Source organism: Leopardus geoffroyi, chromosome C2 (assembly GCF_018350155.1).
Source record: "Leopardus geoffroyi isolate Oge1 chromosome C2, O.geoffroyi_Oge1_pat1.0, whole genome shotgun sequence".
Taxonomy (NCBI): Eukaryota; Metazoa; Chordata; class Mammalia; order Carnivora; family Felidae; genus Leopardus; species Leopardus geoffroyi.
The window spans coordinates 142,369,334-142,395,248 of NC_059333.1; the positions used below are offsets into that span (position 1 = coordinate 142,369,334).

General features: G+C 37.3%; 1 protein-coding gene across 4 annotated transcripts in view; it reads right to left on the reverse strand.

Annotated features, from left to right (window-relative positions):
• Positions 1 to 4,062: 4,062 nt before the first annotated feature.
• NGLY1 (N-glycanase 1) overlaps positions 4,063 to 25,915 on the reverse strand; it is a 63,797-nt gene continuing 41,944 nt past the window's right edge. For 2 of the 4 annotated variants that reach the window (XM_045436341.1, XM_045436343.1), the window contains 7 exons: positions 22,732 to 22,853; positions 21,607 to 21,752; positions 19,136 to 19,246; positions 17,694 to 17,858; positions 13,471 to 13,656; positions 5,451 to 5,628; positions 4,063 to 5,077 (listed from right to left, as the gene is read on the reverse strand). In XM_045436341.1, coding sequence (XP_045292297.1) covers positions 4,902 to 5,077; positions 5,451 to 5,628; positions 13,471 to 13,656; positions 17,694 to 17,858; positions 19,136 to 19,246; positions 21,607 to 21,752; positions 22,732 to 22,853 — 1,084 coding nt within the window. In that variant the 3' untranslated portion in view covers positions 4,063 to 4,901. The remainder of the gene's footprint in view (positions 5,078 to 5,450; positions 5,629 to 13,470; positions 13,657 to 17,693; positions 17,859 to 19,135; positions 19,247 to 21,606; positions 21,753 to 22,731; positions 22,854 to 25,915) is intronic. The other 2 variants (XM_045436342.1, XM_045436344.1) reach the window with 2 other exon arrangements.

Genomic DNA, 25,915 nt, shown 5'->3' on the forward strand with positions numbered 1-25,915 from the left:
TGGTGGGAAGCAGAGATAGCAAGCTCTCTTAAGGGCACTAATCCCATTCAAAGGGCTCCACCTTCATAACCTAATTATTTCCCAAAGTCTTCACCTGCTAATACTAACACATCGGGGGGTTAGGATTTCAACACATGCCTTGGGTGGGTGGGTGGAGAGGGGGACACAGTCCATAACAGTATCTAATGCTGTATAAACTATTCACTCCCCAAGTGTCTTAAAAATCAATTATCTCTAACAGTTTCTGCGCATTAGGAATTCAGTAGTGGTTTGGCTGACAGTTTCATCTGGAGGTGTCTCGCTCTCATGAAGCTAGTCATTGAAGGCTTGGCTGGGGCTGGAGGATCCACTTCTATGGCTGACAAGTTGGTGTTAGAGGTCGGAGGGAGCCTCAGTTCCTCTCCACAGACCTGCTTGAGTGGCCTTATGGCAGGGCAACTGATTCCCGCCCCGCCCCGCCCCGGGGAGGCAGTATAAGCAAGCAAGGTTTTTATGACAAGGTCTCAGAAATTCCACACGGTCACTTTCACCATATTCTATTGGACACACACACAGACTGGCTCTAATTTAGTGTGGAAGGGACAGTACAAACACAGGAAAGCCAGGAGGTGAGGATCAGTGCAGGCTGGCTACCACAAATGCAATATTTTGTGTTGGCAAGAATGGGCAGAAATGTGTGCCCTCATACACTATCACGGACGCACCTCATTTAGAAAATGACTTGATGGTCGACAGGGAAGATTTAAAATGCACGTATCGGGGCGCCTGGGTGGCGCAGTCGGTTAAGCGTCCGACTTCAGCCAGGTCACGATCTCGCGGTCCGTGAGTTCGAGCCCCGCGTCGGGCTCTGGGCTGATGGCTCGGAGCCTGGAGCCTGTTTCCGATTCTGTGTCTCCCTCTCTCTCTGCCCCTCCCCCGTTCATGCTCTGTCTCTCTCTGTCCCAAAAATAAATAAACGTTGAAAAAAAAAATTAAAAAAAAAAATAAAATGCACGTATCTTTGCATATTTTCTATGTGAAAGAAATATGTGTGATGATTTTTTTTACTGCAGTAGTGTTTGCAACAACAACAAAGGGAAAAACCTAAATATCTGTAAATAAGGGAATAAAGGAATACTGTGGGACAGTTAAAAAGAATGTGGTAGATCTGTGACCACCCGTGGACAGCCTTCTTTGAAGACCTATCGTTAAGGAAACAAGCAGAAAGAAAATACACTTCCATTTACATAAAAAGAAAAAAACCCAATACACAAAAGCTGATTCTGTGTGTATGTGCATGCACGAAAACAAAAGTCTCCAGGAAAGCTCTGGAAAAACAAATGTAAACATTTTGGCAGTTGCTTCTGTCAGTGGTGGGGAGTGGAGGCAGCACTTTTATTTACCGTCTTGTTTGAATTAACAAAAATGGCTTCAGTAATTGAAACATTAAAATCAGTAAATGACAGACTTTGAGTGACTACTCCAAATGCTCTCACAATAAAGAATATAGGCTTCAGTGATTAGACTTTATTTTGCTCTTCAGAGGCCCTTTCTGGCTTACTTGTAGATTTCTAGTTGCTGCTACAATTGTGTTGACCTCAGAGCAAGTCTTTAGAAAACTAAGAGAGCAAGGTCTCAACTTTTGAGTCTGTATTCACTTGTGTTGTGATGAAAGGGAATGGCCGATAGACAGGCATTAAAATACTGCCTCCCCTTAGCCTCTCAGTTTCAAAATACATACAATGTCACTATGCCTAACATACAATGCCACTATGATCAAATGAGACACTCAAGCCTTTGGCACTGATTAGACACTAAAAAGGGGACCATTGTTAGTTTAGGTCCGTTCTAAATTTCTTATCAGAAATAAAGCGCTGTTTTGGTCCTTATAAAGATGTGGCTGGAATACATGCTAAGTGGAATAAAACCAATCGCGACTTGTGTTGGTTTATTCTTGTTCTTCCCCCAGGAGTATGTAAGGAAAGAATGCCACCTGAGTCAGAGTTATTAGCTTCTAAGAGTGTATTCACTTGGACTATAAAATCAAAATGCAATTTATTGTTACAGAGGAAAAAATCTTTAAAAATTATTACACAAACACTGAAGCATTCATATCTAGTACAATGTATCATCAAATTACAATAAATTTGTTCTCCAGGAAAGCTGAACTGCAGTTAGAAAAATCATTGGTTCTAGTGTGAATTTTAACAACTCAACTTGAATATTCCCATCAAAGTATCTATTATTTATGAAACACCTACTAAAACAGCAACTCATTGCTTAGGTCATTTAACTTCTCTGGGTTTGAGTTTCCTCAGTGAAAAGTGAGAAGTCTGGGTTAAATTATCACAAACAACCTTTCCTATCCCCCAAGTCCATGATACACTGTTCTCTTAGCCCTCCTTTAACGTGAGGCACTTCTTTTCCTTGTGAACTGATAAAATTGTGTTTTATCAGCTGTGGCTTCTTGTGTATCTTGAGAATGTGAATTCCAGCACAAGTACTTTTTTAACCTCCCCCCCGCCCCCGCCACCCAAACCCGCTGTCATACAAAGCAGACTGTCTGTAAAATTCATCATGATGGGACTTGACCTGACACCAAAGTAGAAACCCTTTTTAAACAATGAGCGATGGCAGGAGAGGGCTCATCGACCGGCCCCGGTTTCAAGAAGGTGGTGCAGTTATGCCCTCAGCGCTCTGGCGTGCACTCTGGGCACAGCACACGGCATACTTCTAAGTGAGCTGACCATAAGCGACTGCTGCATAAACTGTGCTCTACCTCCGTGCCAGTACGGAAGGGGTCTGTCCTACTGCAGCCCTTCTTTGCCTTACCGATTGACGGTCACTTAGCTTTATACACACATCCCTGAGAATTGTTTCGTCCCAAAACTTCTGTACTATTTCCAAAATGTTCTGTGTAGTATCTGTTAGTATGTACTGGATACCCTTGGGGTTGAGACTCTCACGGGATACATTTTTAAAAAGTGTGCAACGGGGTACCTGGGTGGCTCAGTCGGTTAAGGGTACGACTCTTGATTTTGGCTCAGGTCAGGATCTCATGGTCAGATCAAGCCCCGTGCCAGGCTCTGCACTGACAGCATGGAGCCTGCTTGGGATTCTCTCTCTCCCTCACTCTCTGCCCCTCTCCATCTCTCTCTTTTAAAAATAAATATTAAAAAAGGTGCAACTACTTTTCCTCTTCAACATTGCAACTCTATAAAAATCCGACATTTGAACTCTAATCATTTTTCTGCTTAAGGCCACAGTAAAAATTCAAATGTACCTTTTCACAAATGAGATACATTCAGTTAAGTACTGACATTTTTCTTACCATCTTTACAAAGCTGCTTGCCAACCTCTAGGTTTTCTCACAAAGGTTAAGAGGGTTGGTCCACCTGCTCATCACAATACTCATGTGCCAACAGCAGACACCTCAAGACAGGTAAGAGTCAAGTCTCTTCCACTTTATGTATTTGACCATGACAAGAAGCTGACTCAGGAGGGAGAATTCCAGAAAACTTCCTAATATTTAAGACTTACTAATAAATCACTTTAGATAATACAAAACATTTTTTTGAAATGTAACTTTTTAGCAAGAAACTGATCCTCAACAGTTTGACTACAATTAAAAAGCAAATATAAGACCTTTGTTCAGGATCTTAGTGCATTTTTAATAATGCATATGAATGTCCTACGAGTTGCAGAGTGAGAATCTCTGAGAATGTACTTTCCTTGTATGAAGAGTTGAGAACTTGGGGTGCTGGGTGGCTCAGTCGGTTACGCGCCCAACTTCGGCTCAGGTCATGATCTTGTGGTAAGTTCGAGCCCTGTATCAGGCTCTGGGCTGACAGCTCAGAGCCTGGAGACTGCTTTGGATTCTGTGTCTCTCTCTCTTTATACCCCTCCCCTGCTCGCGCCCTGTCTCTCCCTCTTGAAAATAAATAAACATTAGGGGAAAAAAATTAAAAAAAAAAAAAAAAGATTGAGAACTCGCTTTGTAGAACATCACAAAGATAGTGAGAGGACAGGAGCCTACCCTTCTCACCACTGCCTCCTTCAGCACTATCACCACACTTGCACACAAATGCTTAATACATTTAATTGGAGAGGTTACATGGAACACACCAAAAACTCTTGAAACAGCATGTACTGCATAATCTAGTTACACAGTTTCAAAGACAAGAACAGATATTTATTCAATGAGGTAGATAGAAATACTCAAAAGTAAACTCCAAAGTAAAGCATATTCTAAAGTGTCTACACATGGATTTATAATGTATCTCTGAATTTATGCAGCCAGTGTTAAATGTTTTCATAACTCTTATCTATCCCAGCAGTTTTCAATGTTTGGCATACTTATTAAAGATTCTTATTTAGTCAAAGTAACCACTAAAATGATACGACAAAATAATTCATTTTATTTCTTAAATGCCTATGTATTTACAATCATAAAAATGTTCATGCATTATAACTTATGAGATACTATACTTTCACATTTATTAAAAATTAAAAATCTTAGGAAACCGAATTACTTATGAAGAAATTAATGGCCAATCAAAAAATGTCAAATTACTATTATTAGCTTAAGATTATATCATAATCATGAATAGCATTTCATCATGAATACCTTCATTTTACTTTTAAAACTATACTTACAGTTTTTAGATTAAAATCTCATATTGAGGCAATAAGACTTTACTTCAAATTACAGTCACATATGGAAGGGAGCTTTTAATTCAAGGTTTCGATGGTCCGTAGTACAAAGATATATTTTCCTGAGGGGTACAAGATGGACAGCTAGCCAAAGAAATAGGCTAGCAGAGGGTAGCAAACAGCCAACTAAGCATGCACTGAACCCACAGACTACTTTAGAACACAGTAAATCTTTGATTATTGTCAGCTTTTCTATAATGTTCAGGTTCTCAAAGGTCACTGAATTTTATAATTATCTCCAAACAATTTTCTTCGTGGTCATTTAAGCTTTGTCTAAACAGCTGAGTATGTTGCCAAGCAACAACACCATCTCCTCTGCTTAATTCTGCTTCCAAAATAACTTCAGTGGCACCAGAAAAATCATGATAGGAGCGAAGAGTTTTATCTGTTGGAGGAAAAAAAAAAATTAACACTCTGCTTTTGGTAACTTAAAGAGTATAAAGAAATAGCTTATATATATTATATGCCTAACATGTAGGTAAAAACCAACCCTTAAAAAATAAACACAATGATTCCTTAGGGAGGGAATGTGTCCTTTGAAACAAAGAAATAATCTTTCTTCATCCGTTTGTGTTTCACAATAAAAAACGTAAACCTTTCTATCAGAATGAGGTTATACAAGTTTTAATTAAATTTTTTTTTAATTTTTTACTGCAGAGTACGAATGGCTCTTGGGTATGGAACCCTCAAATAAGTACGATTATTCTTCAGAGTGTTAACTATATACATCGTGATTAATTCTCCAGTTAAATGCTTACCGCCTGACAGTTCTACTTGTGCTGAGTCAGATCGCAATTTCCACTGTATTGTTCCAGTTTGAAAGGTTTGACTACTCGTTCTAATGGAAACGCTATCTACTTTGAAGCCAACTGACCCACACTCAAACTTCCAGGAAATGTAAGCGTAAGACGATCCTTCTTTTCGGGCTAAATATACCTACAAAGGAGGAGGGAGAGCAAGAACTGTCAGACATAATAAAGTAGTGTAGAAAACACATGTAGTCAAAGTCTTACTGCCATAGGGTACTATAATACAGATGCTCTGAACACCTAGTTTTTTCCCACTGAGATTTTTACTGGTAACATTTCTCATCTTGTCAGCAATTTTTCCTACAGCATCTTTTGCTCTGGAAGAAAGAAACTTGGATACAGGTGCCCCGTTAAGTACATCGCTAAGGGGTGCATGCTAACCAAATTTTGGTAAATCTTATTTTTTTTTTAAATTAGTAAAGCCCAGCCATTTAATATGAACTTTAGGAGAAGTCCTGCTGAAAATGAAGAATCCTTTTAAATGCAATTATTCTATATCTTCTTTTCTAAGTGTGGATTTTCAGACAAGCTTTTCTAGAGTGAGAAGTCAAGAAAATAACTCAGTCAATGCTAAGTAATGGTTTAAAAGGTAGTATTCATGCTTGCCTCTTCAAATAGTATGCCCCCATTCCTTCATTATCAGTGATCCTTACCACTTTAAATGTATACTACTTAAGGCAGCCAAGGTTACTGGCCGCTTTCAGCTCATTTCCTTGCATAGTTTCATCTACATTCTAGAAGATGTGGACATTAACATTGACATCCACAGCCTTGGTCTTTCACAGTAACTCCATTTCAATCAGGCTCAACCCCCGAGAATCTCTTTTTATTTACTTCTTAAAAAAAATTTTTTTTTTAAAGTTTATCTTTATTTTGAGAGAGAGATAGACAGCAAGCAGGGGAAGGCCAGAGAGAGAGGGAGAGACAGTCCTGAGCCACCCAGGTGCCCCAAGAATCTGACTCTTTAATCACTTATCCCTGATGTTCAAACTCACACAATAATCATGTATTTCTTTGAAATAAGCCTGGAAAAAAAACCCTTTCCTCATTTACACTGCACTTACCACGAATAGTCATGACTTTATGCTCATCTTTCTCCAACTGCCTAATTCATGTTTTTATTTATTTTTTATTTTATTTTTTTAATGAAATTTATTGTCAAATTGGTTTCCATACAACACCCAGTGCTCATCCCAAAAAGTACCCTCTTCAATACCCATCAACCCACCCTCCCCTGCCTCCCACCCTCCCATCAACCCTCAGTTTGTTCTCAGTTTTTAAGAGTCTCTTATGGTTTGGCTCTCTCCCACTCTAACCTTTTTTTTTTTTGTTTCCTTCCCCTCCCCCATGAGTTTCTGTTAAGTTTCTCAGGATCCACATGAGAGTGAAAACATAAGGTATCTGTCTTTCTCTGTATGGCTTATTTCACTTAGCATCACACTCTCCAGTTCCATCCACGTTGCTACAAAAGGCCATATTTCATTCTTTCTCATTGCCACATAGTACTCCATTGTGTATATAAACCACAATTTCTTTATCCATTCGTCAGTTGATGGACATTTAGGCTCTTTCCGTCATTTGGCTATTGTTGAGAGTGCTGCTATAAACATTGGGGTACAAGTGCCCCTATGTATCAGTACTCCTGTATCCCTTGGGTAAATTCCTAGCAGTGCTACTGCTGGGTCATAGGGTAGATCGATTTTTAATTTTTTGAGGAACCTCCACACAGTTTTCCAGAGCGCCTGAACCAGTTTGCATTCCCACCAACAGTGCAAGAGGGTTCCCATTTCTCCACATCCTCTCCAGCATCTATAGTCTCCTGATTTGTTCTTTTTGGCCACTCTGACTGGCGTGAGGTGATATCTGAGTGTGGTTTTGATTTGTATTTCCCTGATGAGGAGTGACGTTGAGCATCTTTTCATGTGCCTGTTGGCCATCTGGATGTCTTCTTTAGAGAAGTGTCTATTCATGCTAATTAATGTTTTTAAAGGCTCACTTCCTTCTTATCATTTGCATGGTCTAGGATGTACAGCAAGTAACTGGCTCATGCATTAAACCTAAACTCCTGGCCATTTACAGGGATTATCTGTAGCTTAATTACTCTTTCAAAGGAGTGGCTAGTAAAGGAGGTTATCTGGAAAAGATGAGCCAAACAGTTATTGGAAGAAAGGTGGCTAGAGAAACGAAAGACCAGGGGAAAATTATCTTAAGACAAATAAATACATTCAAATTTATGTCTCTCTCTCTATATATATGTATATATGTCTCTCTCTCTATATATATATATACATATGTCTCTCTCTCTATATATATATACATATATATATTTTATGTCTTAAGTCTTTTTAGAGCTCAGTAGTCTAATAAAAGCTCCCCCTCCCCCTGTCCCCCCCTTGCCAAAGTGTGGACGTAAAATATGAAAGATTGACGTTAGGGTAATTTCAAATTTCTAGCTTACCCCCAGAACTTTTTTTTTGTTTTTAATTTTTAATGTTTATTTGTTGTTGAGAGAGTGAGAGAGCATGAGCGGGGGAGGGGCAGAGAGAGAAAGGGAGACACAGAATCCGAAGCAGGCTTTAGGCTCTGAGCTGTCAGCGCAGAGCCCGGTGTGGGGCTCAAACCAACAAACTGCGAAATCATGACCTGAGCTGAAGTTGGATGTTTAAACGACTTAGCCACCCAGGTGCCCCGAGATTAGAATTATCTTAATTATACCAAGGGGGTCTGGGCCACAACTTTAACTATCATAAGAAGGTTTTCAATAGCTGTTGAACATGTCTGACAGAACTGCTTGTTCTATAGTTTACATTTTTCAGTCCTAAAGGCATCAGCTTTTAAGACCAAAAAAGTTAAAGGACAGGATGGAATTCATCACTGAACTCTTAAATGCTTAAATAAACATTCAAACACATTGTGAAAAAATAAAAGGTCTCCCAGGCTAAAGAAACAGTATATGGAAATAAAAGACTACTGATACTGAAAATTCATGTCACTTTTTTCTCACAATATATTTTCTGTACCATTTTAACCAAGTTATTTTAACTCAGCATTTTTATTTAACTAATTAATTTATTTTAATGTTTATTTATTTCTGAGACAGAGAGAGACAGAGCATGAGTGGGGGAGGGGCAGAGAGAGAGGGAGAGACAGAATCAGAAGCAGGCTCCAGGCTCTGAGCTGTCAGCCTAACATTTCCTCACGAATACCTTCATTTTACTTTTAAAACTATACTTACAGAGTTTCGATGCAGGGCTCGAACTCACAAACTGTGAGATCATGACCTGAGCCGAAATTGGTCGCCCAATCGACTGAGCCACCCAGGCACCCCTAACTCAGCGTTTTTAGAGGTAGAAGTTACCAAGCATATGTATACTCAGTTTGATCATTTGAAATATGCCAAAACAGTAAGATTTATATAAACACCCAACCGTAGTCCTCTCTGTATAATAGCAACAGAACCAGTACTTATAATTTATTTAGGAGAAAAAAGTATTTTATAAGCTCTCAAATATTCAATTGTTTTGTCTAGATGAAAAAACAAACCATTTTTTTTTTGTAACTACTGGTTGCTCCTAACTTCTTGAGTGTTACCTTAGACAAATTTTTGGATGTTGGTTTTTTAATGCATAGATATCACTTGCTGTGGGCAACTTGTACCTGCTTGGTCTTGCAATTTCAGGGACTACTGAGCCACCTCACTTTCGCAGCAGGGACAATAAAATCAGAAGTCATGGAGTTTTCCTTCCACAGACCCGAAATCTACACAGCACCCCACCCCTCCCTCCGGTGACCTATCCCTGTCCCTTTTTGGCAACTGTAAGGCACACACAGAACAGGCAGATCACAACCTGTGGGTGAGAACAAGACCAGTCTGTCTGTGGCTGGAAAGTCTAAGCTTTGCCCCTAACAATGTACACAATGTAAACTTGTCCTTTGGATTATGGCTGTAACCACTATTTTCAAGATTGAGAACAATTTGCATGTCAGCTTCTTTATGCTTTATGTATTTCACATCCTACAGATCTTCACTTAAAGGGTGTCTGATTACTACATGCCAGGCTGTTTTGTCCACTGTTATGGTTTTCTGGAGGTTTGTGCTGCACTGTTGAAGCTGTTCTTCACTATACTCTTAAAATGATTCTTCTGTTTTGCCCGTCAAGATGAACTCTAATTAAGTTTACTGTGCAGCACTCTACAGTTAGTCATGCCTACAGATACCTAAAAGAACAGCTATATTTCAAGAGATTTTAATTTAATACTTATAGACTGGTTGGTATTGCTCATTAATCTTATTTCGGTTATTCCATTTTATCACTGAAATCAAACATGAATTGGTCAGTCCCCACTGCATTAGTATCTTTCTATACTCTGCCTATTTCTCCTACCGGCAGCCTCTGAATTACCTCTGATCACTAGTGTGATCTTGTCCTTCCTTTGTCTGAAATCTCTCGTGGTTTCCTGTTACATAACTGCAAGGTAATCAAATTCCTTGGAACTTGACCACTGTTTACCTCTCTAGTCTCATTTCCCACCATTCTCCTCCATATTCCCTACTACTTTCCCCTGAATATACCAGACGTTTCTCACCTCCGTGTTTTTGCACATGCTCTATCTCATGCTCCCTTCTACATCCTGTCTCCACACTGAGAAACTCGTCCACTGCCTCCTTCTCTAAAAGCCTATTCAGATATTAGTTCTTCTGCAAGGTCATCTCTGAATCAAGAAGGGAGAGTGGCTCTTCCTTCTGTCTTCTCTCCCTTGGAGTCATATACAGACCCATATTCTTCTACCAGTCATCTCACCAATCTAAACAGCTGGTCCATGTCTTCTTCCTTCACTAGTCTAAGCTCACCTTGATGCTTGACTCTTAATTTAACATTACATCATGTCCAAGCACATCCAAGCACATCGTATCACATCCAAGCACAATGTCTGACAATGCACACTTACTGAATGACTAATGACTAATGCCATACCCCAAAAAGTGCTAAAATGACTCTACTGACAAAAACAATACTTTGCAAAAATGCAAAGTACTTAAAAACATGCAAGGGGCAATCCAAATGAAGATAGATTATTTTTGATACCCTACACAGTTTGAGGGTGGTATAGAATTTACGCCATCTGCATTCAAAAATTCTTTCTTGCATCCAGCCATCTTTACTAAATATTTCTCAGGCACTATGCTAGATAGATGCATACTGAGAGGACAAGGGAGTAGAAAGACAAAGTCTTTTCTACGAGAATGTTTACAATCTGGTAGGATAGAGACAAATAATCTATTATATTTGTTGAATAAATGTCAAGAAGGAGGGGTACATGGTACAGTGAATAAATAAAGGGAGAAATGAATCCAGCTAGCTGGGACTGGAGGGAGTGAGGCTTACACCAAGCTCGAAGGAAAGGAATAAGTGAATCTAACAAAAAGGAAAGTAAAAGAAGTCCTGTGGAGAGGTGAGAAGGGCAATGCAGCTGCAATGCAGAGCAAGGGGGTACCATGGAGCAAGGCGAGGCCAAGAAGGCAGAGGCCAGACTCAGAAGAGACTTGAGTTGTTTCTTGTCCTAAGAGCACTCAGTAACGACTGGGGTTTGGAAAATGCTTTTCTGCCTTACGCCATAGAAAACAACTATGAAGGGACAGAGCAGATGCAGAAAGACTAGTTAGGAAGCTATTAACACTTTTATCAAGGTGTTGTCACCCGCCTCCTAAAAGGCATACTGGTTTTCCTGATTCAGCTTTTTATATTTCTTCCAAATTAGACATCACTGAACAATGTATTTGCTAAGTAGTAAAATTCAGTAAGTCTCTGTGTACCTGGGAGACTAGCTCTTTGAGACGGTAAGAATCTGTTCTAAATATCTGAGAGCAGGCTGCATGTGCTGTCATGATTCCAGGCTGGAGGTTACTGAGGAAAGGTGTGGTGGGAAATAGATAGGTTAGGTTTCTTCTTCTATTTAGTGGACCTAGAGAATCCCTAATTGGAAACATGCTAGTACAAAACTAAAAATATTGACTTATTTCTAGGTGGAAAATTCATTGTTTCAATGGCAATATATTACTTCTGAGTTATTAGACTCTATAGGGGTAATTAAGATTCAACTATTTTTCTTCATTTACTATTAAATATTATAACTGGACAAAGATTCATTCAACTTTTAAAAAGTGATACCCCTTGTAAAGGTAAATCAAGGCATAAACTTTAATTGAGTAGGAGCCTTTTTTTATTTAATGGCCTCTGCATCTCATTTACATTATTTAAATCTTACTCATACAGTATACCCTCTGGGCACAATGGTCTATTTAGAGAACTCAAAACATGCCATGTAATCTATGCTTTTCCCCTACTGTTCCCTTGCTTTATGAACACCTACTCATCCTTCGGCGTCCAGCTCAAATGTCTCCTGCTCTACAGAGCTATCCCCAACTCCCACAGCCAGAGCTAATTACTCCCTCCTTGGTGTTTCCATAGCAATGTGTTGATATCCTTATTATAGCACTCTGCATCCTGGGTAAGATGGCTGTTTGTGCTTCGGCTTTCCCTGTTAGATTGTGAGGGCAGAAACCGTATCTTTATCTTTTTATCCATGGAGCCAAGAACAATGCCTGACATAACAGGCATTCAGTAAATGTTTGCTGATGAACAAATGAGTGAATAAGACAGAATCGACCTGCTTCTCATCACATCACATCACATCTTCTGCAGCATGTCAGTGTTTTTTTTTTCCATTAATTTTCTCCATTAACACTGCTGGTTAGGAAAAAGGCATACTTTTTCTTTAGTTCCACAATGACAGCTTAGTCCTTGGATAAATAACATGTCTATCCTATCCTGCTTTCTGTTCAGAAGAACTTTCAGGCTAAGGATAGTCTTCCAGAGAAGTTTACCCTTCCTCATTAACTGTATAATCAATTATAGATATACATATCTTAAAATTTAAATTTTCACCTTGCTCTATTTTTATGTTCTTCTTTAACTCAAGAGGAATAATTTATACAATTTTATTAACGTTGGCAAGTTATTCTTAGTGTAATTTAAAAAGGTCACCAAAACAAGCACCAAGGTAAATTTTACAACAAAAACTTATGACTGGAAAAAAAAAAAAAAAAAAGCAGGGATCTTACCCTTACGTCTTCTGCACTCTGACTAATGCCTAGTACGGTGACAAGCATATTGTAGATGCTCCTATACACTAGTAGCTGCTAACCTGTGACTCGCTCTTTAAATCTAGCCAATGTGTCCTGCAAATGAGCAACTTCCCTTCCCAAACATCCTGGCAAGTTAACTTTAAAAGTTCCCTCTAAGTTCACTAATTCCTATGAAAATCTATCAATAATATGGTTAGATCTGCTGAGGTCATGTGAATAGTTTTGAGTTTATTTTTGGTGTGTGTCTAAGTGGTAGGACACTTTAAAAGCAAAGCTTCTTACTATTAACTGGGAACATGTGAAAACAATGTGCAAGCTGGTATAAGTGAAATACTATAGTCCAGCATCCATTTCTTTCTTTTTCAGGACACAAAGAAGAAATAGCCAGTATTACTGTTCAATCATCCACATTCTTATGAAATGAAAGCATGTTAAATGCTTAGCTCTTGGGATTTAGGATTAAATGTGCATTTAGTAGGCAATCAACAAGTATCTGTGAAAGGATTAAATAACAATGTATTTTATATATTCATGCAAAAAACCAGTCACAAGTTGGTCATATATGTGACTCTTTTTCCCCATGAATGAATTAAATTCAGCCTCTTTGATGAAAATGGATGCTTCCTTGATATAAATGCACAACTGTCTTATGGACTTCTGATTAAACGTTGGGAGCAGGATTTTCTTTTACAGGTTTAAGGATTACTAAAAGTACTTTTGATATATCAGTTTTCACATTATACACAACTGAAAAATGAAGCCAATCTATGTTTGTTTAAAAACAATGACAAAGTTTTTAAACAGCTTCATGCAGGAAATTACCATGTTCCAGTCTGTTTCAACTTTTCTGAATATGGATTCCATTTTCCACACACCATTCTCCCATCCAGAAATGGTTTGATTATTATTTGAAACTCGGACGTAACGATCTTTCACAATATTATAACAAAGGTGGAGCTGTTTGGAAATCTTCTCATTTTCAGAGGGAATGAGCAGGGTTTCTTTTCTCTTAAAAAGAAAGCAGAATTAGTTTTTCAACATAATGGAAGACTATATATGAAGAACTGCTACATCCAGTGGTTAAGAGATTCCTTCAACTTGAAAATGAAGAGTTGGTGCCATTAAAAAATTTGGAAAACATTTTATAGGTTAAATATGATTAGTATGATGTGGTATAGCTCCAAAAATTACTAAACAGAAAATGAGAAGTATAAACCATAGCTCTGATTTATATTGCTGTGATTTATGTTCAACCTAAATTCATTTACTTTTGTTCATTTCTATCACCAACATCTCCAAACTGGACTCCTTCAGTTGTCTCCTAAAGTTGACTCCCAGCTATCAACTCTTACCTTTCCTATCCAAGCTCCACATAGTAATGAAAGTGATTTTCTAGAAATGTAAATTGGGATATGTCACTTTCTTGCTTAGCTCACTCCAATGACTTCCCACTGTACTTAAACTCCAAACCTTTACCAAGGCTAACAGGGCTCTAATGATCTATTCCCTGCTTACTTCTCAAACCAATCTCATGGTAGTCTTCCATTAGCTCCTCAGAAAGGTCCAGCTAGTTCCTGCCTCAGGGTCTTGACATGCTGTTCCTGCTATCTGGAATGTTGTTTTCCTACTCTCCATATACTTGATTCTTTCTCTTCTTTCAGGCCTCAAAGCCATTTCATCAGTGTCCTTTCTTGATACTCTAAGGTAGGAGAGTGCCTGGGATACAGAGCTTGAAACAAACTTCTACATGTGTGAAGCTCATGTTTTACCTTAAAATTCCAGGAAAAATTTGCATCCTAGCCCCCAAATAAATCCATGTTTATTGTAATGAAAATCAATCCCTAGAAATCTGAAATCACTGAGTGAATCTAAAGTTTGAGAAAGATGATACATTTATCCCACATCTTAAAAAAAAATTTTTTTTTTTAGTATTTATTTATTTTTGAGAGACAGAGACAGAGTGTGAGCGGGGGAGGGGGCAGAGAGAGAGAGAAAGACACAGAATCTGTGTCTCCAGGCTCTGAGCGGTCAGCACAGAACCCGACGTGGGGCTCGAACTCACAAGCTGTGAGATCATGACCTGAGCCGAAGTCGGATGCTCAACCGACTGAGCCACTCAGGCGCCCCTATCCCACATCTTTATATGCCACTAAAACACTGGTCCCTATCCTTTAGACATGGGCATAGTAGCATCTGGGACAGACAATTAATTCTTTGTAGTAAGGGCTGCCCAGTACATTGCAGGTTGTTTAGCAGCAGCCCAGGCCTCTGTCCATTTGATGGCAGTGGCACCCCTTCGCCCAGATGTGACAACCAAAAATGTCTCCAGACATTGCCAAATATCCCCTGGAAGGCGAAATCAACCACCACTGAGAACCAGTGCTCTAGTCTGTGTCAATGTCTTGCCACAGTATTTGCTAATCAATCAGAATAGTAGGCAATGCTTTCTTGTTAAACATTGGGTACTAGGTATTAAACAATATGAAAACTTCAAATGCATAACAATCAATAAGCAAAATATAAAACATCTTAGAAACAAAAAGAGAAAAAATAATGTTTGTGTGTGTATATATCACTGTTGGAATTATTAAACAGTAGTATAAAATGTATGAAAAACAGAATTCCCTAGTAGAACCTATGAATATCACTGTTAAAAAGGTTTAAAAAAAAAAAAAGCTTATTTTTAGAAATTGATTTATAATTACGGATTATAACTTCAAAACAAGCATATAACAAAACTCCCCAATTCTTTTCTTCTTTATCAAAAATATTTTAGGGTGCTGACATAAACTCAATGGAAATAAAATTCAAAAGTAGCATTATCTACTATTTAACAAAGGATAACTAATTACCAAAGAGAAAAGAAAAATATTTATGCTACTGAACGTAATTGTGTATGCAACTGAATAATCTAGATTCAGAATAACATTAATATTTCATAAAATCTTTTAATTCTAAGATTAAGATAAACTTTTCTTTCTGAAATGATATCACCAATGTTTCCTTCTTTTTCCAAATGATTTCAACGTAGAGTTCCATAATTTTTTAGGACTAACATTTTTCAATTAACTTTTAAAATGAACATCTACTTCTAAAGAGGAAAATGATTTTTTAAATCCATGGCCCTAATGGTCTCCAGTAACAGAAGTTTTAAAAAAAAATTCAAAAGGGAAGACAATCCAGGCATATGACCCAATTCATATTTTTAAAGTTTAATCAACTTATATGCCATACAAGAGGAAGCACATCCATCCATAAAAAGAAAAAAGAATAAAGACCTAAATAATATCGACGTTTTATTTAAATTGAACACAGCTGTGAATTAAATTAGCTCTTTTAAATTGGCTTCATTTAGATTTATACTTGTAACTTGCACTGCATCAGCAGTGATTTGAATTATCTGTTGAATTTAGATCGTGTAATTCTATGGCTGAACCAACCCTTCCAACTGCTTCCTAAAGATGATGAAGTAAATTAAAAAGCAAACATAAAGTTTACTGGGGATAATTAACCCATTTTGGACATATTCCTTTATTGGAGAAATTAGTTGCAACAATGGCAAATCTAGAAAAAGTAGATATAAAACTCTATTTTGTTTGGAATTGTTTGATATGATACTGTGGTGGGTATTTTCCTTCCAAGCATTTTTCATTACATACCTTCTTAGACATTTATGAGTCAACTTTAGGTTCCCTAAGGGCAAGGGACAGTCTACTCTACTTTCTTACTGTTCATTACAGACACATTGCTTCTCACCTAGCCCCTAACTACAGGCATATGTCCATTGTTCATTATTTAATTTGGGGACATTAATCAAGAGAGAATGTCTTAATATAAATTTGGCAATAGTAATCACAGCAGCAATGATCATTTCTAGCCAATAACAGATATAGGCAAGTAAATAACAAGAAATACACACTTTCCTTCACTGAATTATCCAGATTCTATTATTTGTCTCATTGTACTGTAAAAAAATTTCTAAAAAGGTAAAACAAGCCTTTCTAAAATGTATAAAATCTTATTTTGAAAAACTTAAACAGGCACTTCCCAAAAGATGATATCCAAAAATTTACAGGACAGGCATTCAACTTCATTAGTCATCAAGGTAAATGCAAAAATGCAAGGTAAAACCACAATATAATACACACCACCAGAACTGCTAAAATGAAAAAGACAATACCAACTACAGGCAAATATGTGACAAACTCTCATTCGCTGCTGGTCAGAGTGTAAACTGGCACAACCACTTTGGAAAACTGCTTGGCAATATCTACCCAAACTGAACATACTCCTACTCTATGACCTAGCAATTCCACTCCTAGGTATACATCAAAGTCAAATGCATAAATACGTTCACTGAAAACATGTATATAAATGTTCACAGCAGTACAACTTTTAACATCCAAGACCTAGAAACTCAAATGCCCATCAATGGTGGCACGGATAAACTGCATTTATACATATTATATATCAGTGAGAAAAAATGTGCCATAACCATGCAGCAACAAGTCTGAATTTCATGAATGTTAAAAGAAAAAACCTCTTCACCAAAGAGTACATATAGTACAATGCCATTTACATAAAGCACAATAATAGGCAAAATCAATCTATGAGGTTAGAAACCAGGATAATGGATACTCTTAGTGGTGGGAGAAGTGACCGGAAGGGAACTCATGGCCATTCCTGGGATTCTGGTGGCCTATCTGCCACTCTGGTTGGTGGTTACATGGAAGCTCAATTTGCACAAATTTGTTAAGCTATACACACTTAGAATTTGTGCATTTTTTCTGTACGTACTTTAGTAACAGTTATACTATACTAAAAATTTACATAGGAAAATCCCATTTTAAAATGCTTTCCTTACTCCTGCATGTGAATATACTATGTCAATCAATTATTGCTTTTCTTCAAACGTTTATGTCTTTTCACAATTACTGTAAAAAGTTAACTGAAAGGTCCTGGCGAATGCATTTTTCTGTAAGTAAAGACCACACTATAGGAAGCAGTCAAGTGAAAAGATTATGATGCTATAATGAATTAAATACCTCTAGACCCATTTCACCTCGGGCTACTCTCCAAGCCACTGACCCAGATATTCTTCCACCAAGTTCTCCAGGCTTAGGGGTTTTGGGAGATATAAATTCAACAAGTTCCACGATTATCCTCTGGAGAAGTTCTTTTCTTCTGTTTTCCGACAAAGATATTTGCCTCTGTAATTCATGTTTAAAAAAAAGTCATTAAGATTAGGGAAGTGCAGAGGTCCATCTCTAAGTATATACTTAAAACATTCATATTTTAATGGGATCCTGACAGACGTAACCAACTTTTTGTTCACATATAGTTATTTGGAAAAGTAATAGGTCACTGTAGAAAACTGAAAATAATTTTACAAATGTTATGTGAAGAAATCATTTAAGATCCATATCCAACTCTTCATGATCTTTACTGTCCTACATTTAAAATGAAGGTGGCAATTTCTGCTTCCAGCTATGATAGACTACCTTGTGTCAGACCAACTGTCCTACTGAGAAAAGGTACAAAGCTGGGCAAAACATTACATGCAGACACAAACAAACCCCTGTTTAAATGCAACAGAAGGCTACCAAGGCAAGCACAGCTGTAGAAGCTAAGATCCCAAGGAAAGAAAGGAATTGAGGTGAACTGAACATGCTCCACCTCTTTTCCCTTCCAGGCATTTGCCAATTATTAACTGGTAGGAGCTAAAGAGGGAGAGAAGCCAAGCACAAAATGACAGCTAACGTGCTGAAAAACACAGCAGAATTTTTACAGAATCACAGTACTGTGGAGTAAATACAGCGGAGTTCAGAGCATTTCAAGGTGAGAGGCTCTAGTTAATACTCCAGATATTCAGTTTAGGATCTTTGAAGGGCTGCACATCAGAAGGTGAAATTCCAAACAGATGGAAACTTCACCCTGAATCTCAACCACCGGATTAAGGTGATTCTAACTGCCTGCCAAGAAACAAAATTGATGGTCTGGCTTTTAAATCACAGAAGAACCCACACGTGTGTAATAGTAAAAAATTTCAATACTACCAAACGGATATAAAATAAAAACCGAATCTTCCTTTTTGAAATTCCAGTTCCTCTTTTCAAAAGTAGTCATTGTTAACAATTTCCTGTGCTTTGTTTCAAAAGTTTCCACACTTGGACAAGTGTGTGTAATTATATTCAAGACATAATTTCTTTGAAAAATAAAGCAACATACTTTTGATGCCCAGTATTACATACATTGAAATTTTGTTTCACTAAACTTTGAGATGTGACAATTTAATGCATAAAACACTCACAATATTTAAAAGGGGTCCTCAAAATTTTCAATGAACGAAAAGACATTTAACATATTAAAATACTTTTGCTTGCAAAGTAATGCTATTACTTTAAGAATTTCAATGGGTTAAAAACTGGCCATTCTTGATTATATAAAAAACTTCAAATGTCTTCTCAAAAATGACAAATACCCATACCTGCTTATTAAGTCCATTAATAGTTTCTCGAAGTAATTCTTCTTTAACCTCAGTTCTTCTGGAGATTACTTCGTCATGTTTACAAGAGTATCGCCAAGTGACATCAACCACCTCAAATTACAGAATACAATAGTTGACAAGATTACAACCATCAACCTTAATCTGCTGTCTAGAACGTATGTAATTCTTATCTGTTTTTTTTTTTTTTAAGTAGACCTCATGCCCACGTTGGAGCCAAAGTGGGGGCTTAGATCATGACCCTGAGATGAAGATCCGAGCTGAGATCCAGAGTCAGACATTTAACTGACTAAGCCACCCAGGTGCTCTTAGAATGTACAGAATTCTTAAATAGATTTTTAAAATGCTATCCTTTGCTTGAAATTTTAAAACCTGCAGAAAAAAATAAAAAATATGCCTTTTATTCATTTTCTAACATGTATATATTTTTTTAATTTTATGTTTATTTTTGAGAGAGACCGTGAGTGGGGGAAGGCAGAGAAAGCGGGAGACAGAACCCAAAGTAGGCTCCAGGCTCTGAGCTGTCAGCACACAGCTCGATGCGGGGCTCAAACTTAGAAACTGTGAGATCATGACCTGAGCTGAAGTTGGACGCTTAACCAACTGAGCCACCCAGGCACTGCTCTAACAGGTATACTTCCAAGAAAGACTGATAAAATGAGATTTTCAGAATACTTAGCTTTTTAAAACTTATCTACAAAGTTAATTTCATAATATTCAACTAATAAAAACTTTTTCCATTTTTACTGTATTAAATTTATATCAAATAACTAACTTTTGACAAAGGTACAAAAAAAAGTCAATGGAAAAAAGATAACCTTTTCAACAAATGATGCTAGAACAATCTGTCATCTATCTGGCAAATAATGACTTTCGATCCACACACTGTACTATACACAAAAATTAACTCAAAATGGATGACAGACCCAAATGTAAAACTGAAAGTATAAAACTTTTAAAAGAAAACACACAAAAAAATCATTCTGACTTGGGCTAGGCAAAACTTGCTTAGATATAACATCAAAAAGCACAATCCATCATTTCATCATCTATATGAATACTGAATCATTATGCTGTATATGTGCAACTATACAGTGTTATAGGTAGATGATACCTCATTTTAAAAGGAAAATAGCACAATCCCTGAAAGAACAAATTGATAATCTGGACTTTCTCAATTTTGTCTCTTCAAAAGTCACTCTGTAACAGAATGAAAAGACATGCCACAGACAAGGAGAAAATCTTTGCAAAGCATTTATTTGAAAAACGACTTATATGCAGAATATATAAAGAATTCTCAAAACTCAACAATAAGAAAATGAACAACCCAACTTAAAAAAAAATGGACAAAGAGGAGGATGCATGGCAAATAAGCACACAGGAAGATACCTGGCATCATTTGTCATCAGGGAAATGCAAATGAAAACCACCTTGAGATACCATCTCACATACCGACAACCACACTAAGTGTTAGCAAGGATGCAGAGAAACTGACAACTCTCACATACTGCTGGTGAGAATGTAGAACGGCACATGATTCTGGAAAACAGCTTAGCAATTTCTTATGGCTCTACCATATGATTCAGTCATTCTACTTCTAGGCATTTACCAAAGAGAAAAGACAGCATACGGCAATATAAGGACTTGTGTTTAAGTGTTTACAGCAAATTTATTTGAAATACTAAAAAATTGGAAATTATCTAACTGCCCCTCAACAGGTGAATGGATAAACAAACTAGGGTACATGCATACAATGGAATACTACTCAGCAATAAAAATAATAAATTATTGATACATGAGAATAACATGGGTGAATCTCAAAATAACTGTGCTGAGAAAAAGACACCAGATCACGCCCACCAAAAAGAGCATATATATTGTATTAATTCCATTTTATATAAAACTCTAGAAATGGGATGCTGGGGTGGCTCAGTTGGTTAAGTGTCTGACTCTTGATCTGGGCTCAGGTCATGATCTTACGGTTGTGAGATTGAGCCCCATGTTAGGCTCTGTGCTGACAGAGTGGAGCCTACTTGGGATTCTCTCTCTCTCTCTCTCTCTCTCTCTCTCTCTCTCTCTCTCATTCCCTCTCCCCCCCCCCCCGCTTGCATGCTCTCTCTCTCAAAAAAAATAAACACTAAAAAAAAACCCAAAACGACAACCTAGAAATCTACAGCGAGAGAAAGCAGATCCATGGTCCATGGTTGCCTAAAGGGGGGCAAAAAGGAGGGATAACAAAGGACATAAGGAAACTTCCAGATATAGTGCATATGTTCACTATCTTGACTGCAAAGATGATTTCATGGGTGCATACAAGTGACAAAATTTATTAAACTGTACACTTTAAATGTATGCTGCTTATTATATGTCAAATATATCTTCAAAAGCTGTCCAAAAAGGAAAGAAATTCTATTTTATTCTTAGAAAAAACCCTTTTTTTTCTTCTGCTTTACCTCATCCTTAGAAAATGCTATGACATAGGAAAGCTTCTTGCCCCACCCTACTTCATAAAGGAGTGGCTTATCACAGACATCTTCACATGCATCACAGTGCAGCCACCGCTGCTGAGAAGGTGAATAGACTTCTGTCCAGACATGGTCTACTCAAGTAAGACACAAGAAAACAGCAGGAAGAAAGAATATAAAAGTTAAGTTTATAAAACCAGAATGATTTCCAACAACTACATACAAACTGCTAAGATAAGGATCGTATAATAATTTCTAACAGTCTAAGTTTTAGCTAATAGGACTGAGCATTTTGGGGCACACAAAACTCCAGAACATTTGTTTTCGTTTCTCTCTTTGAAACCCTTAAAAATATTTTTGGAAAATGTCCTTTAAGGTGGTTAGTTTTAAGTGTCATTAAAAATAATGTGAACCATAACTCTAAAAAGGTGAACATATTGAACAACGGCATCAGAAACATGGGCCTCAGCTTTTGCTAATGTGGAGCTAATGCCACTTTGGAAACTGCAGTCTCTCTTGACGTTTACGACTCAGAACAGGTAGGAGGCCTCCCAAAGGATCTCTGGCTATTGATGTTCTATATTTGACTGTAAGAGAACAGTAACTCTTAAGTGAAGGTTTCATTTTATCCTACAAAACAACAGAAACACAAGTAAAATTCTAAGAACAAGGAAAACAACTTTTTAACGTGTAGATGATAAATCATTTCTAAATAAGAACAACATAAATTTCACATGGCTTTTATTACATTTTTTTTTGTATACTGAGGTTTAAGATTATTATGTCTTTTATACTAATCTCTACAAAAATAAAGGTTTCTACAGCATATTACATGTTATTACTTATACAGAAAAAGCACTGTTACAAATGTCATGGTAAATGGTTAATAAAAGAATGTTTATAGGCCATGTTTAAAGTACCAGGCAAAATGGTAGGTGTACAACTCTATACAAAAAACTTACAAGGTTGGTATTAGTGTTATTTACAGAAGGCAAATGGGAGCTCAGACTGACAAGGCCAGAAAGTAATAGACAAAAAGCGATGAGCCCACACTGTAAACCCAAACCTGAAGTGTGCACAGCTCTACTACTTCGCTCACACCACATTCCGTACCTGTATAATCCCAAACATAGCGAGCTTCAAACCCTAAGGCTCGACAGCACAGCGTAAAACAATTGGCCCACTCGCCACACCGTCCACATCTCGTTTCCAAAAGTTTCTCAGGGTTATTATACCTGTTTAAAAATAACCATAGTTATCAACTTTGCAACCAAACTCTGCAAAGGGACTGAAAGGGGGTGTTCTGCACGTAGGGCCGACTCAATCTGCACTGCAGTGAGTTCCAGGAATGAAGGGGATCCTTGGGATTCTGGCAATGGTGGTGGATTTTCAGGTTCTGTTTACCCGGCCCTGAAGATGATGTATTTTTACGGTCTGAGAGTGAAGATTAAAGCTTTTATGATAGTTTTGTACATTCGGGGGACTTGTCCTATAGCTTTAATGTTCACTGAAGTATGTTTTCTTTTAGAATTTAGTTTGTCTTGCTCCCGGTAAAGTATTTGCTTTTTTTTTAAAACGATGAGCATAACACTGGGATTCAGTTAAGTTTGTTATGTTTTGTCAGTTTTTCCTGAAGTATTATTTTGCGTTAATAAGCAATGGTATCTTGCTGGCATTTTACTCAAATGTATTGTGATTTTGCTGATTTTGTACCTTTATTAATATTTGCTTTTTAATCATGTACTATATGGAACTTCATTCCTAATTGTGGTTAACATCATGGCTTGCTTTTTCACTACAGTCCCATTATTAGCTTTATATTACATGCATGGTATGAGATTAAACTCACCAGAAATTTGAAAATAAAATAAAATAACCATAGAAAAGCCTTGATTCATTATCATAATCAATAGTTTAAACAATTTATATTACCTCTGTGCTAAACAGCAACATTTCTTAATTTCACATTTTTAAAAATTAATTTTTTTGTTTTTTCTTTTTTATTATCATTTATTTATTTATTTATTTATTTTTAATTTACATCAAAGTTAGTTAGCCTATAGTGCAATAATGATTTTAGGAGTAGATTCCAGTGATTCATCCCCTTTATATAAAACCCAGTGCTCATCCCAACAAGTGCCTTCCTTAATGCTCCTTCCCATTCAGCCCATCCCCCCACCTATAGCCCTCTAGTAATCGTCAGTTTGTTCTTTAAGTCTCTTATGTTTCGTCCCCATCCCCAAAATTATTTTTAATTGAAATATAGTTGACATACAATTTTATATTAGCTTCATTTCACATACTTAAATAATGATTAAAGAGCCTAGAATATATGAGGCATTGTGTTAGAATCTACAGTGGAAAATGGTTAAACAGTGGTACAGCCTTAAAGGAGTTTACAGGCATTAACAGGAAGAAGGCAGAATGTGACAAAACCATATACAACAGGTCAGATTTAGTGTTACAGAGTGTGGTTGGGAGGAAAGTTTGTATTTGAACTGGGACCTGAAGGACAGGTAAGATTTGGACAGGCAGAGATTCTCTAGGAAATCTGCTTAAAGCATTAGTATTATTCTAACAAGTGGTATAATTAGCTCATGTATTTAAAAGGTAAACAACTTTAACAAACTACTCAGTAAAGATTTTAAAACTTAAGTGAACTCAATTCTACTTAAAACACTACTATTCTGGGGGCGCCTGGGTGGCTCAGTCCGTTGAGCGTCCGACTTCGGCTCAGGTCATGATCTCACAGTCCGTGAGTTCGAGCCCTGCGTCGGGCTCTGTGCTAACAGCTCAGAGCCTGGAGCCTTCTTCGGATTCTGTGTCTCCCCCCCTCTCTGCCCTTCCCCTGCTCATGCTCTGTCTCTCTCCGTCTCAAAAATAAATAAAAACATTAAAAAATTAGAAAAAAAATTAAATACTACTATACTGTAGAATGATCTTTTTGATGGAACTTTTTTCTTCTTAACCACTTAAAGGTGCTTGCTAATTTGGAAATTATTTTTTGAAAGATGTTTGCCACAATCTTTTAAAAAGTTACTGTAATTATAAAATAATCATAAAACTGGAGAACACCAAATTTTGCATAATGCATTGAGAAGGATTTCACTGATAAAGCTAAGCAAGAAAAGTGCCCTAGCTGAGCAGAGATGTTGGCCATAAGCTTGTAGAAGGAAACCACTGCATGAATGAATTGGCTTTGCAATGATAAGTTTGTCTTAAACAGATGCCATTAAACTACTTAATTTAAATAAATTTATGACCAACATAATTAAAAGTAATTGAAAACAGACGTAAATTAAAAAAAAATTTTTTAACGTTTATTTATTATTGAGAGACAGAGAGACACAGAGCGTGAGCAGGGGAGGGGCAGAGAGAAAGGGGGAGACAGAATCTGAAGCAGGCTTCAGGCTCTGAGCTGTCAGCACAGAGCCCGATGAGGGGCTCGAACTCACAAACTGCGAGATCATGACCTGAGCTAAAGTCAGTCGCCCAACCAGCTGAGCCACCCAGGCGCCCCAAAAACAGATGTAAATTTACATGAAGCAGTAACAGTGGCAGAATTAGCACATCCTATGCCTCCTCTATATACTACTTGTGCCAAATTGCATAACCAGCTTAGCCTAGAATTAATACTGTTCGTCATCCCAACTCTATATGCAGGACAAAACTAAGTCCCTATGTGTCCAAAATGAGGTATTTCAAAACTTGGTATCTTTTCTTGACTGATGATACAACCAATGTTTATAAGTATTGCCAATTTAAAAAATCTGATAAGGGGCGCTGGGTGGCGCAGTCGGTTAAGCGTCCGACTTCAGCCAGGTCACGATCTCGCGGTCTGTGAGGTCGAGCCCCGCATCGGGCTCTGGGCTGATGGCTCAGAGCCTGGAGCCTGGAGCCTGTTTCTGATTCTGTGTCTCCTCTCTCTGCCCCTCCCCCGTTCATGCTCTGTCTCTCTCTGTCCCAAAAATAAATAAACGTTGAAAAAAAAAATAAAAATAAAAAATAAAAAATCTGATAAGAGGCTTGTGAATTAAAGGATGAAAAAAGTTAACTGAAAAGTGCAAACTTCCTTAGTTTAAAATTTAAATAATGAGGATACATTAGATTGGGTGGGGAAGGCACCTGATTAAAATTCTGTCGTTAATATGATGGCATTATACTTCTACCTTCCATATTAGCATCTGATGATTATTTTATGTACCTCATTGTGTTTACTATCACAATGTATCAGTAGTATTACTAATGTCATTAGTGTTATTTTTATGTGCTATCAATTATTAATAAAGTTATCAGA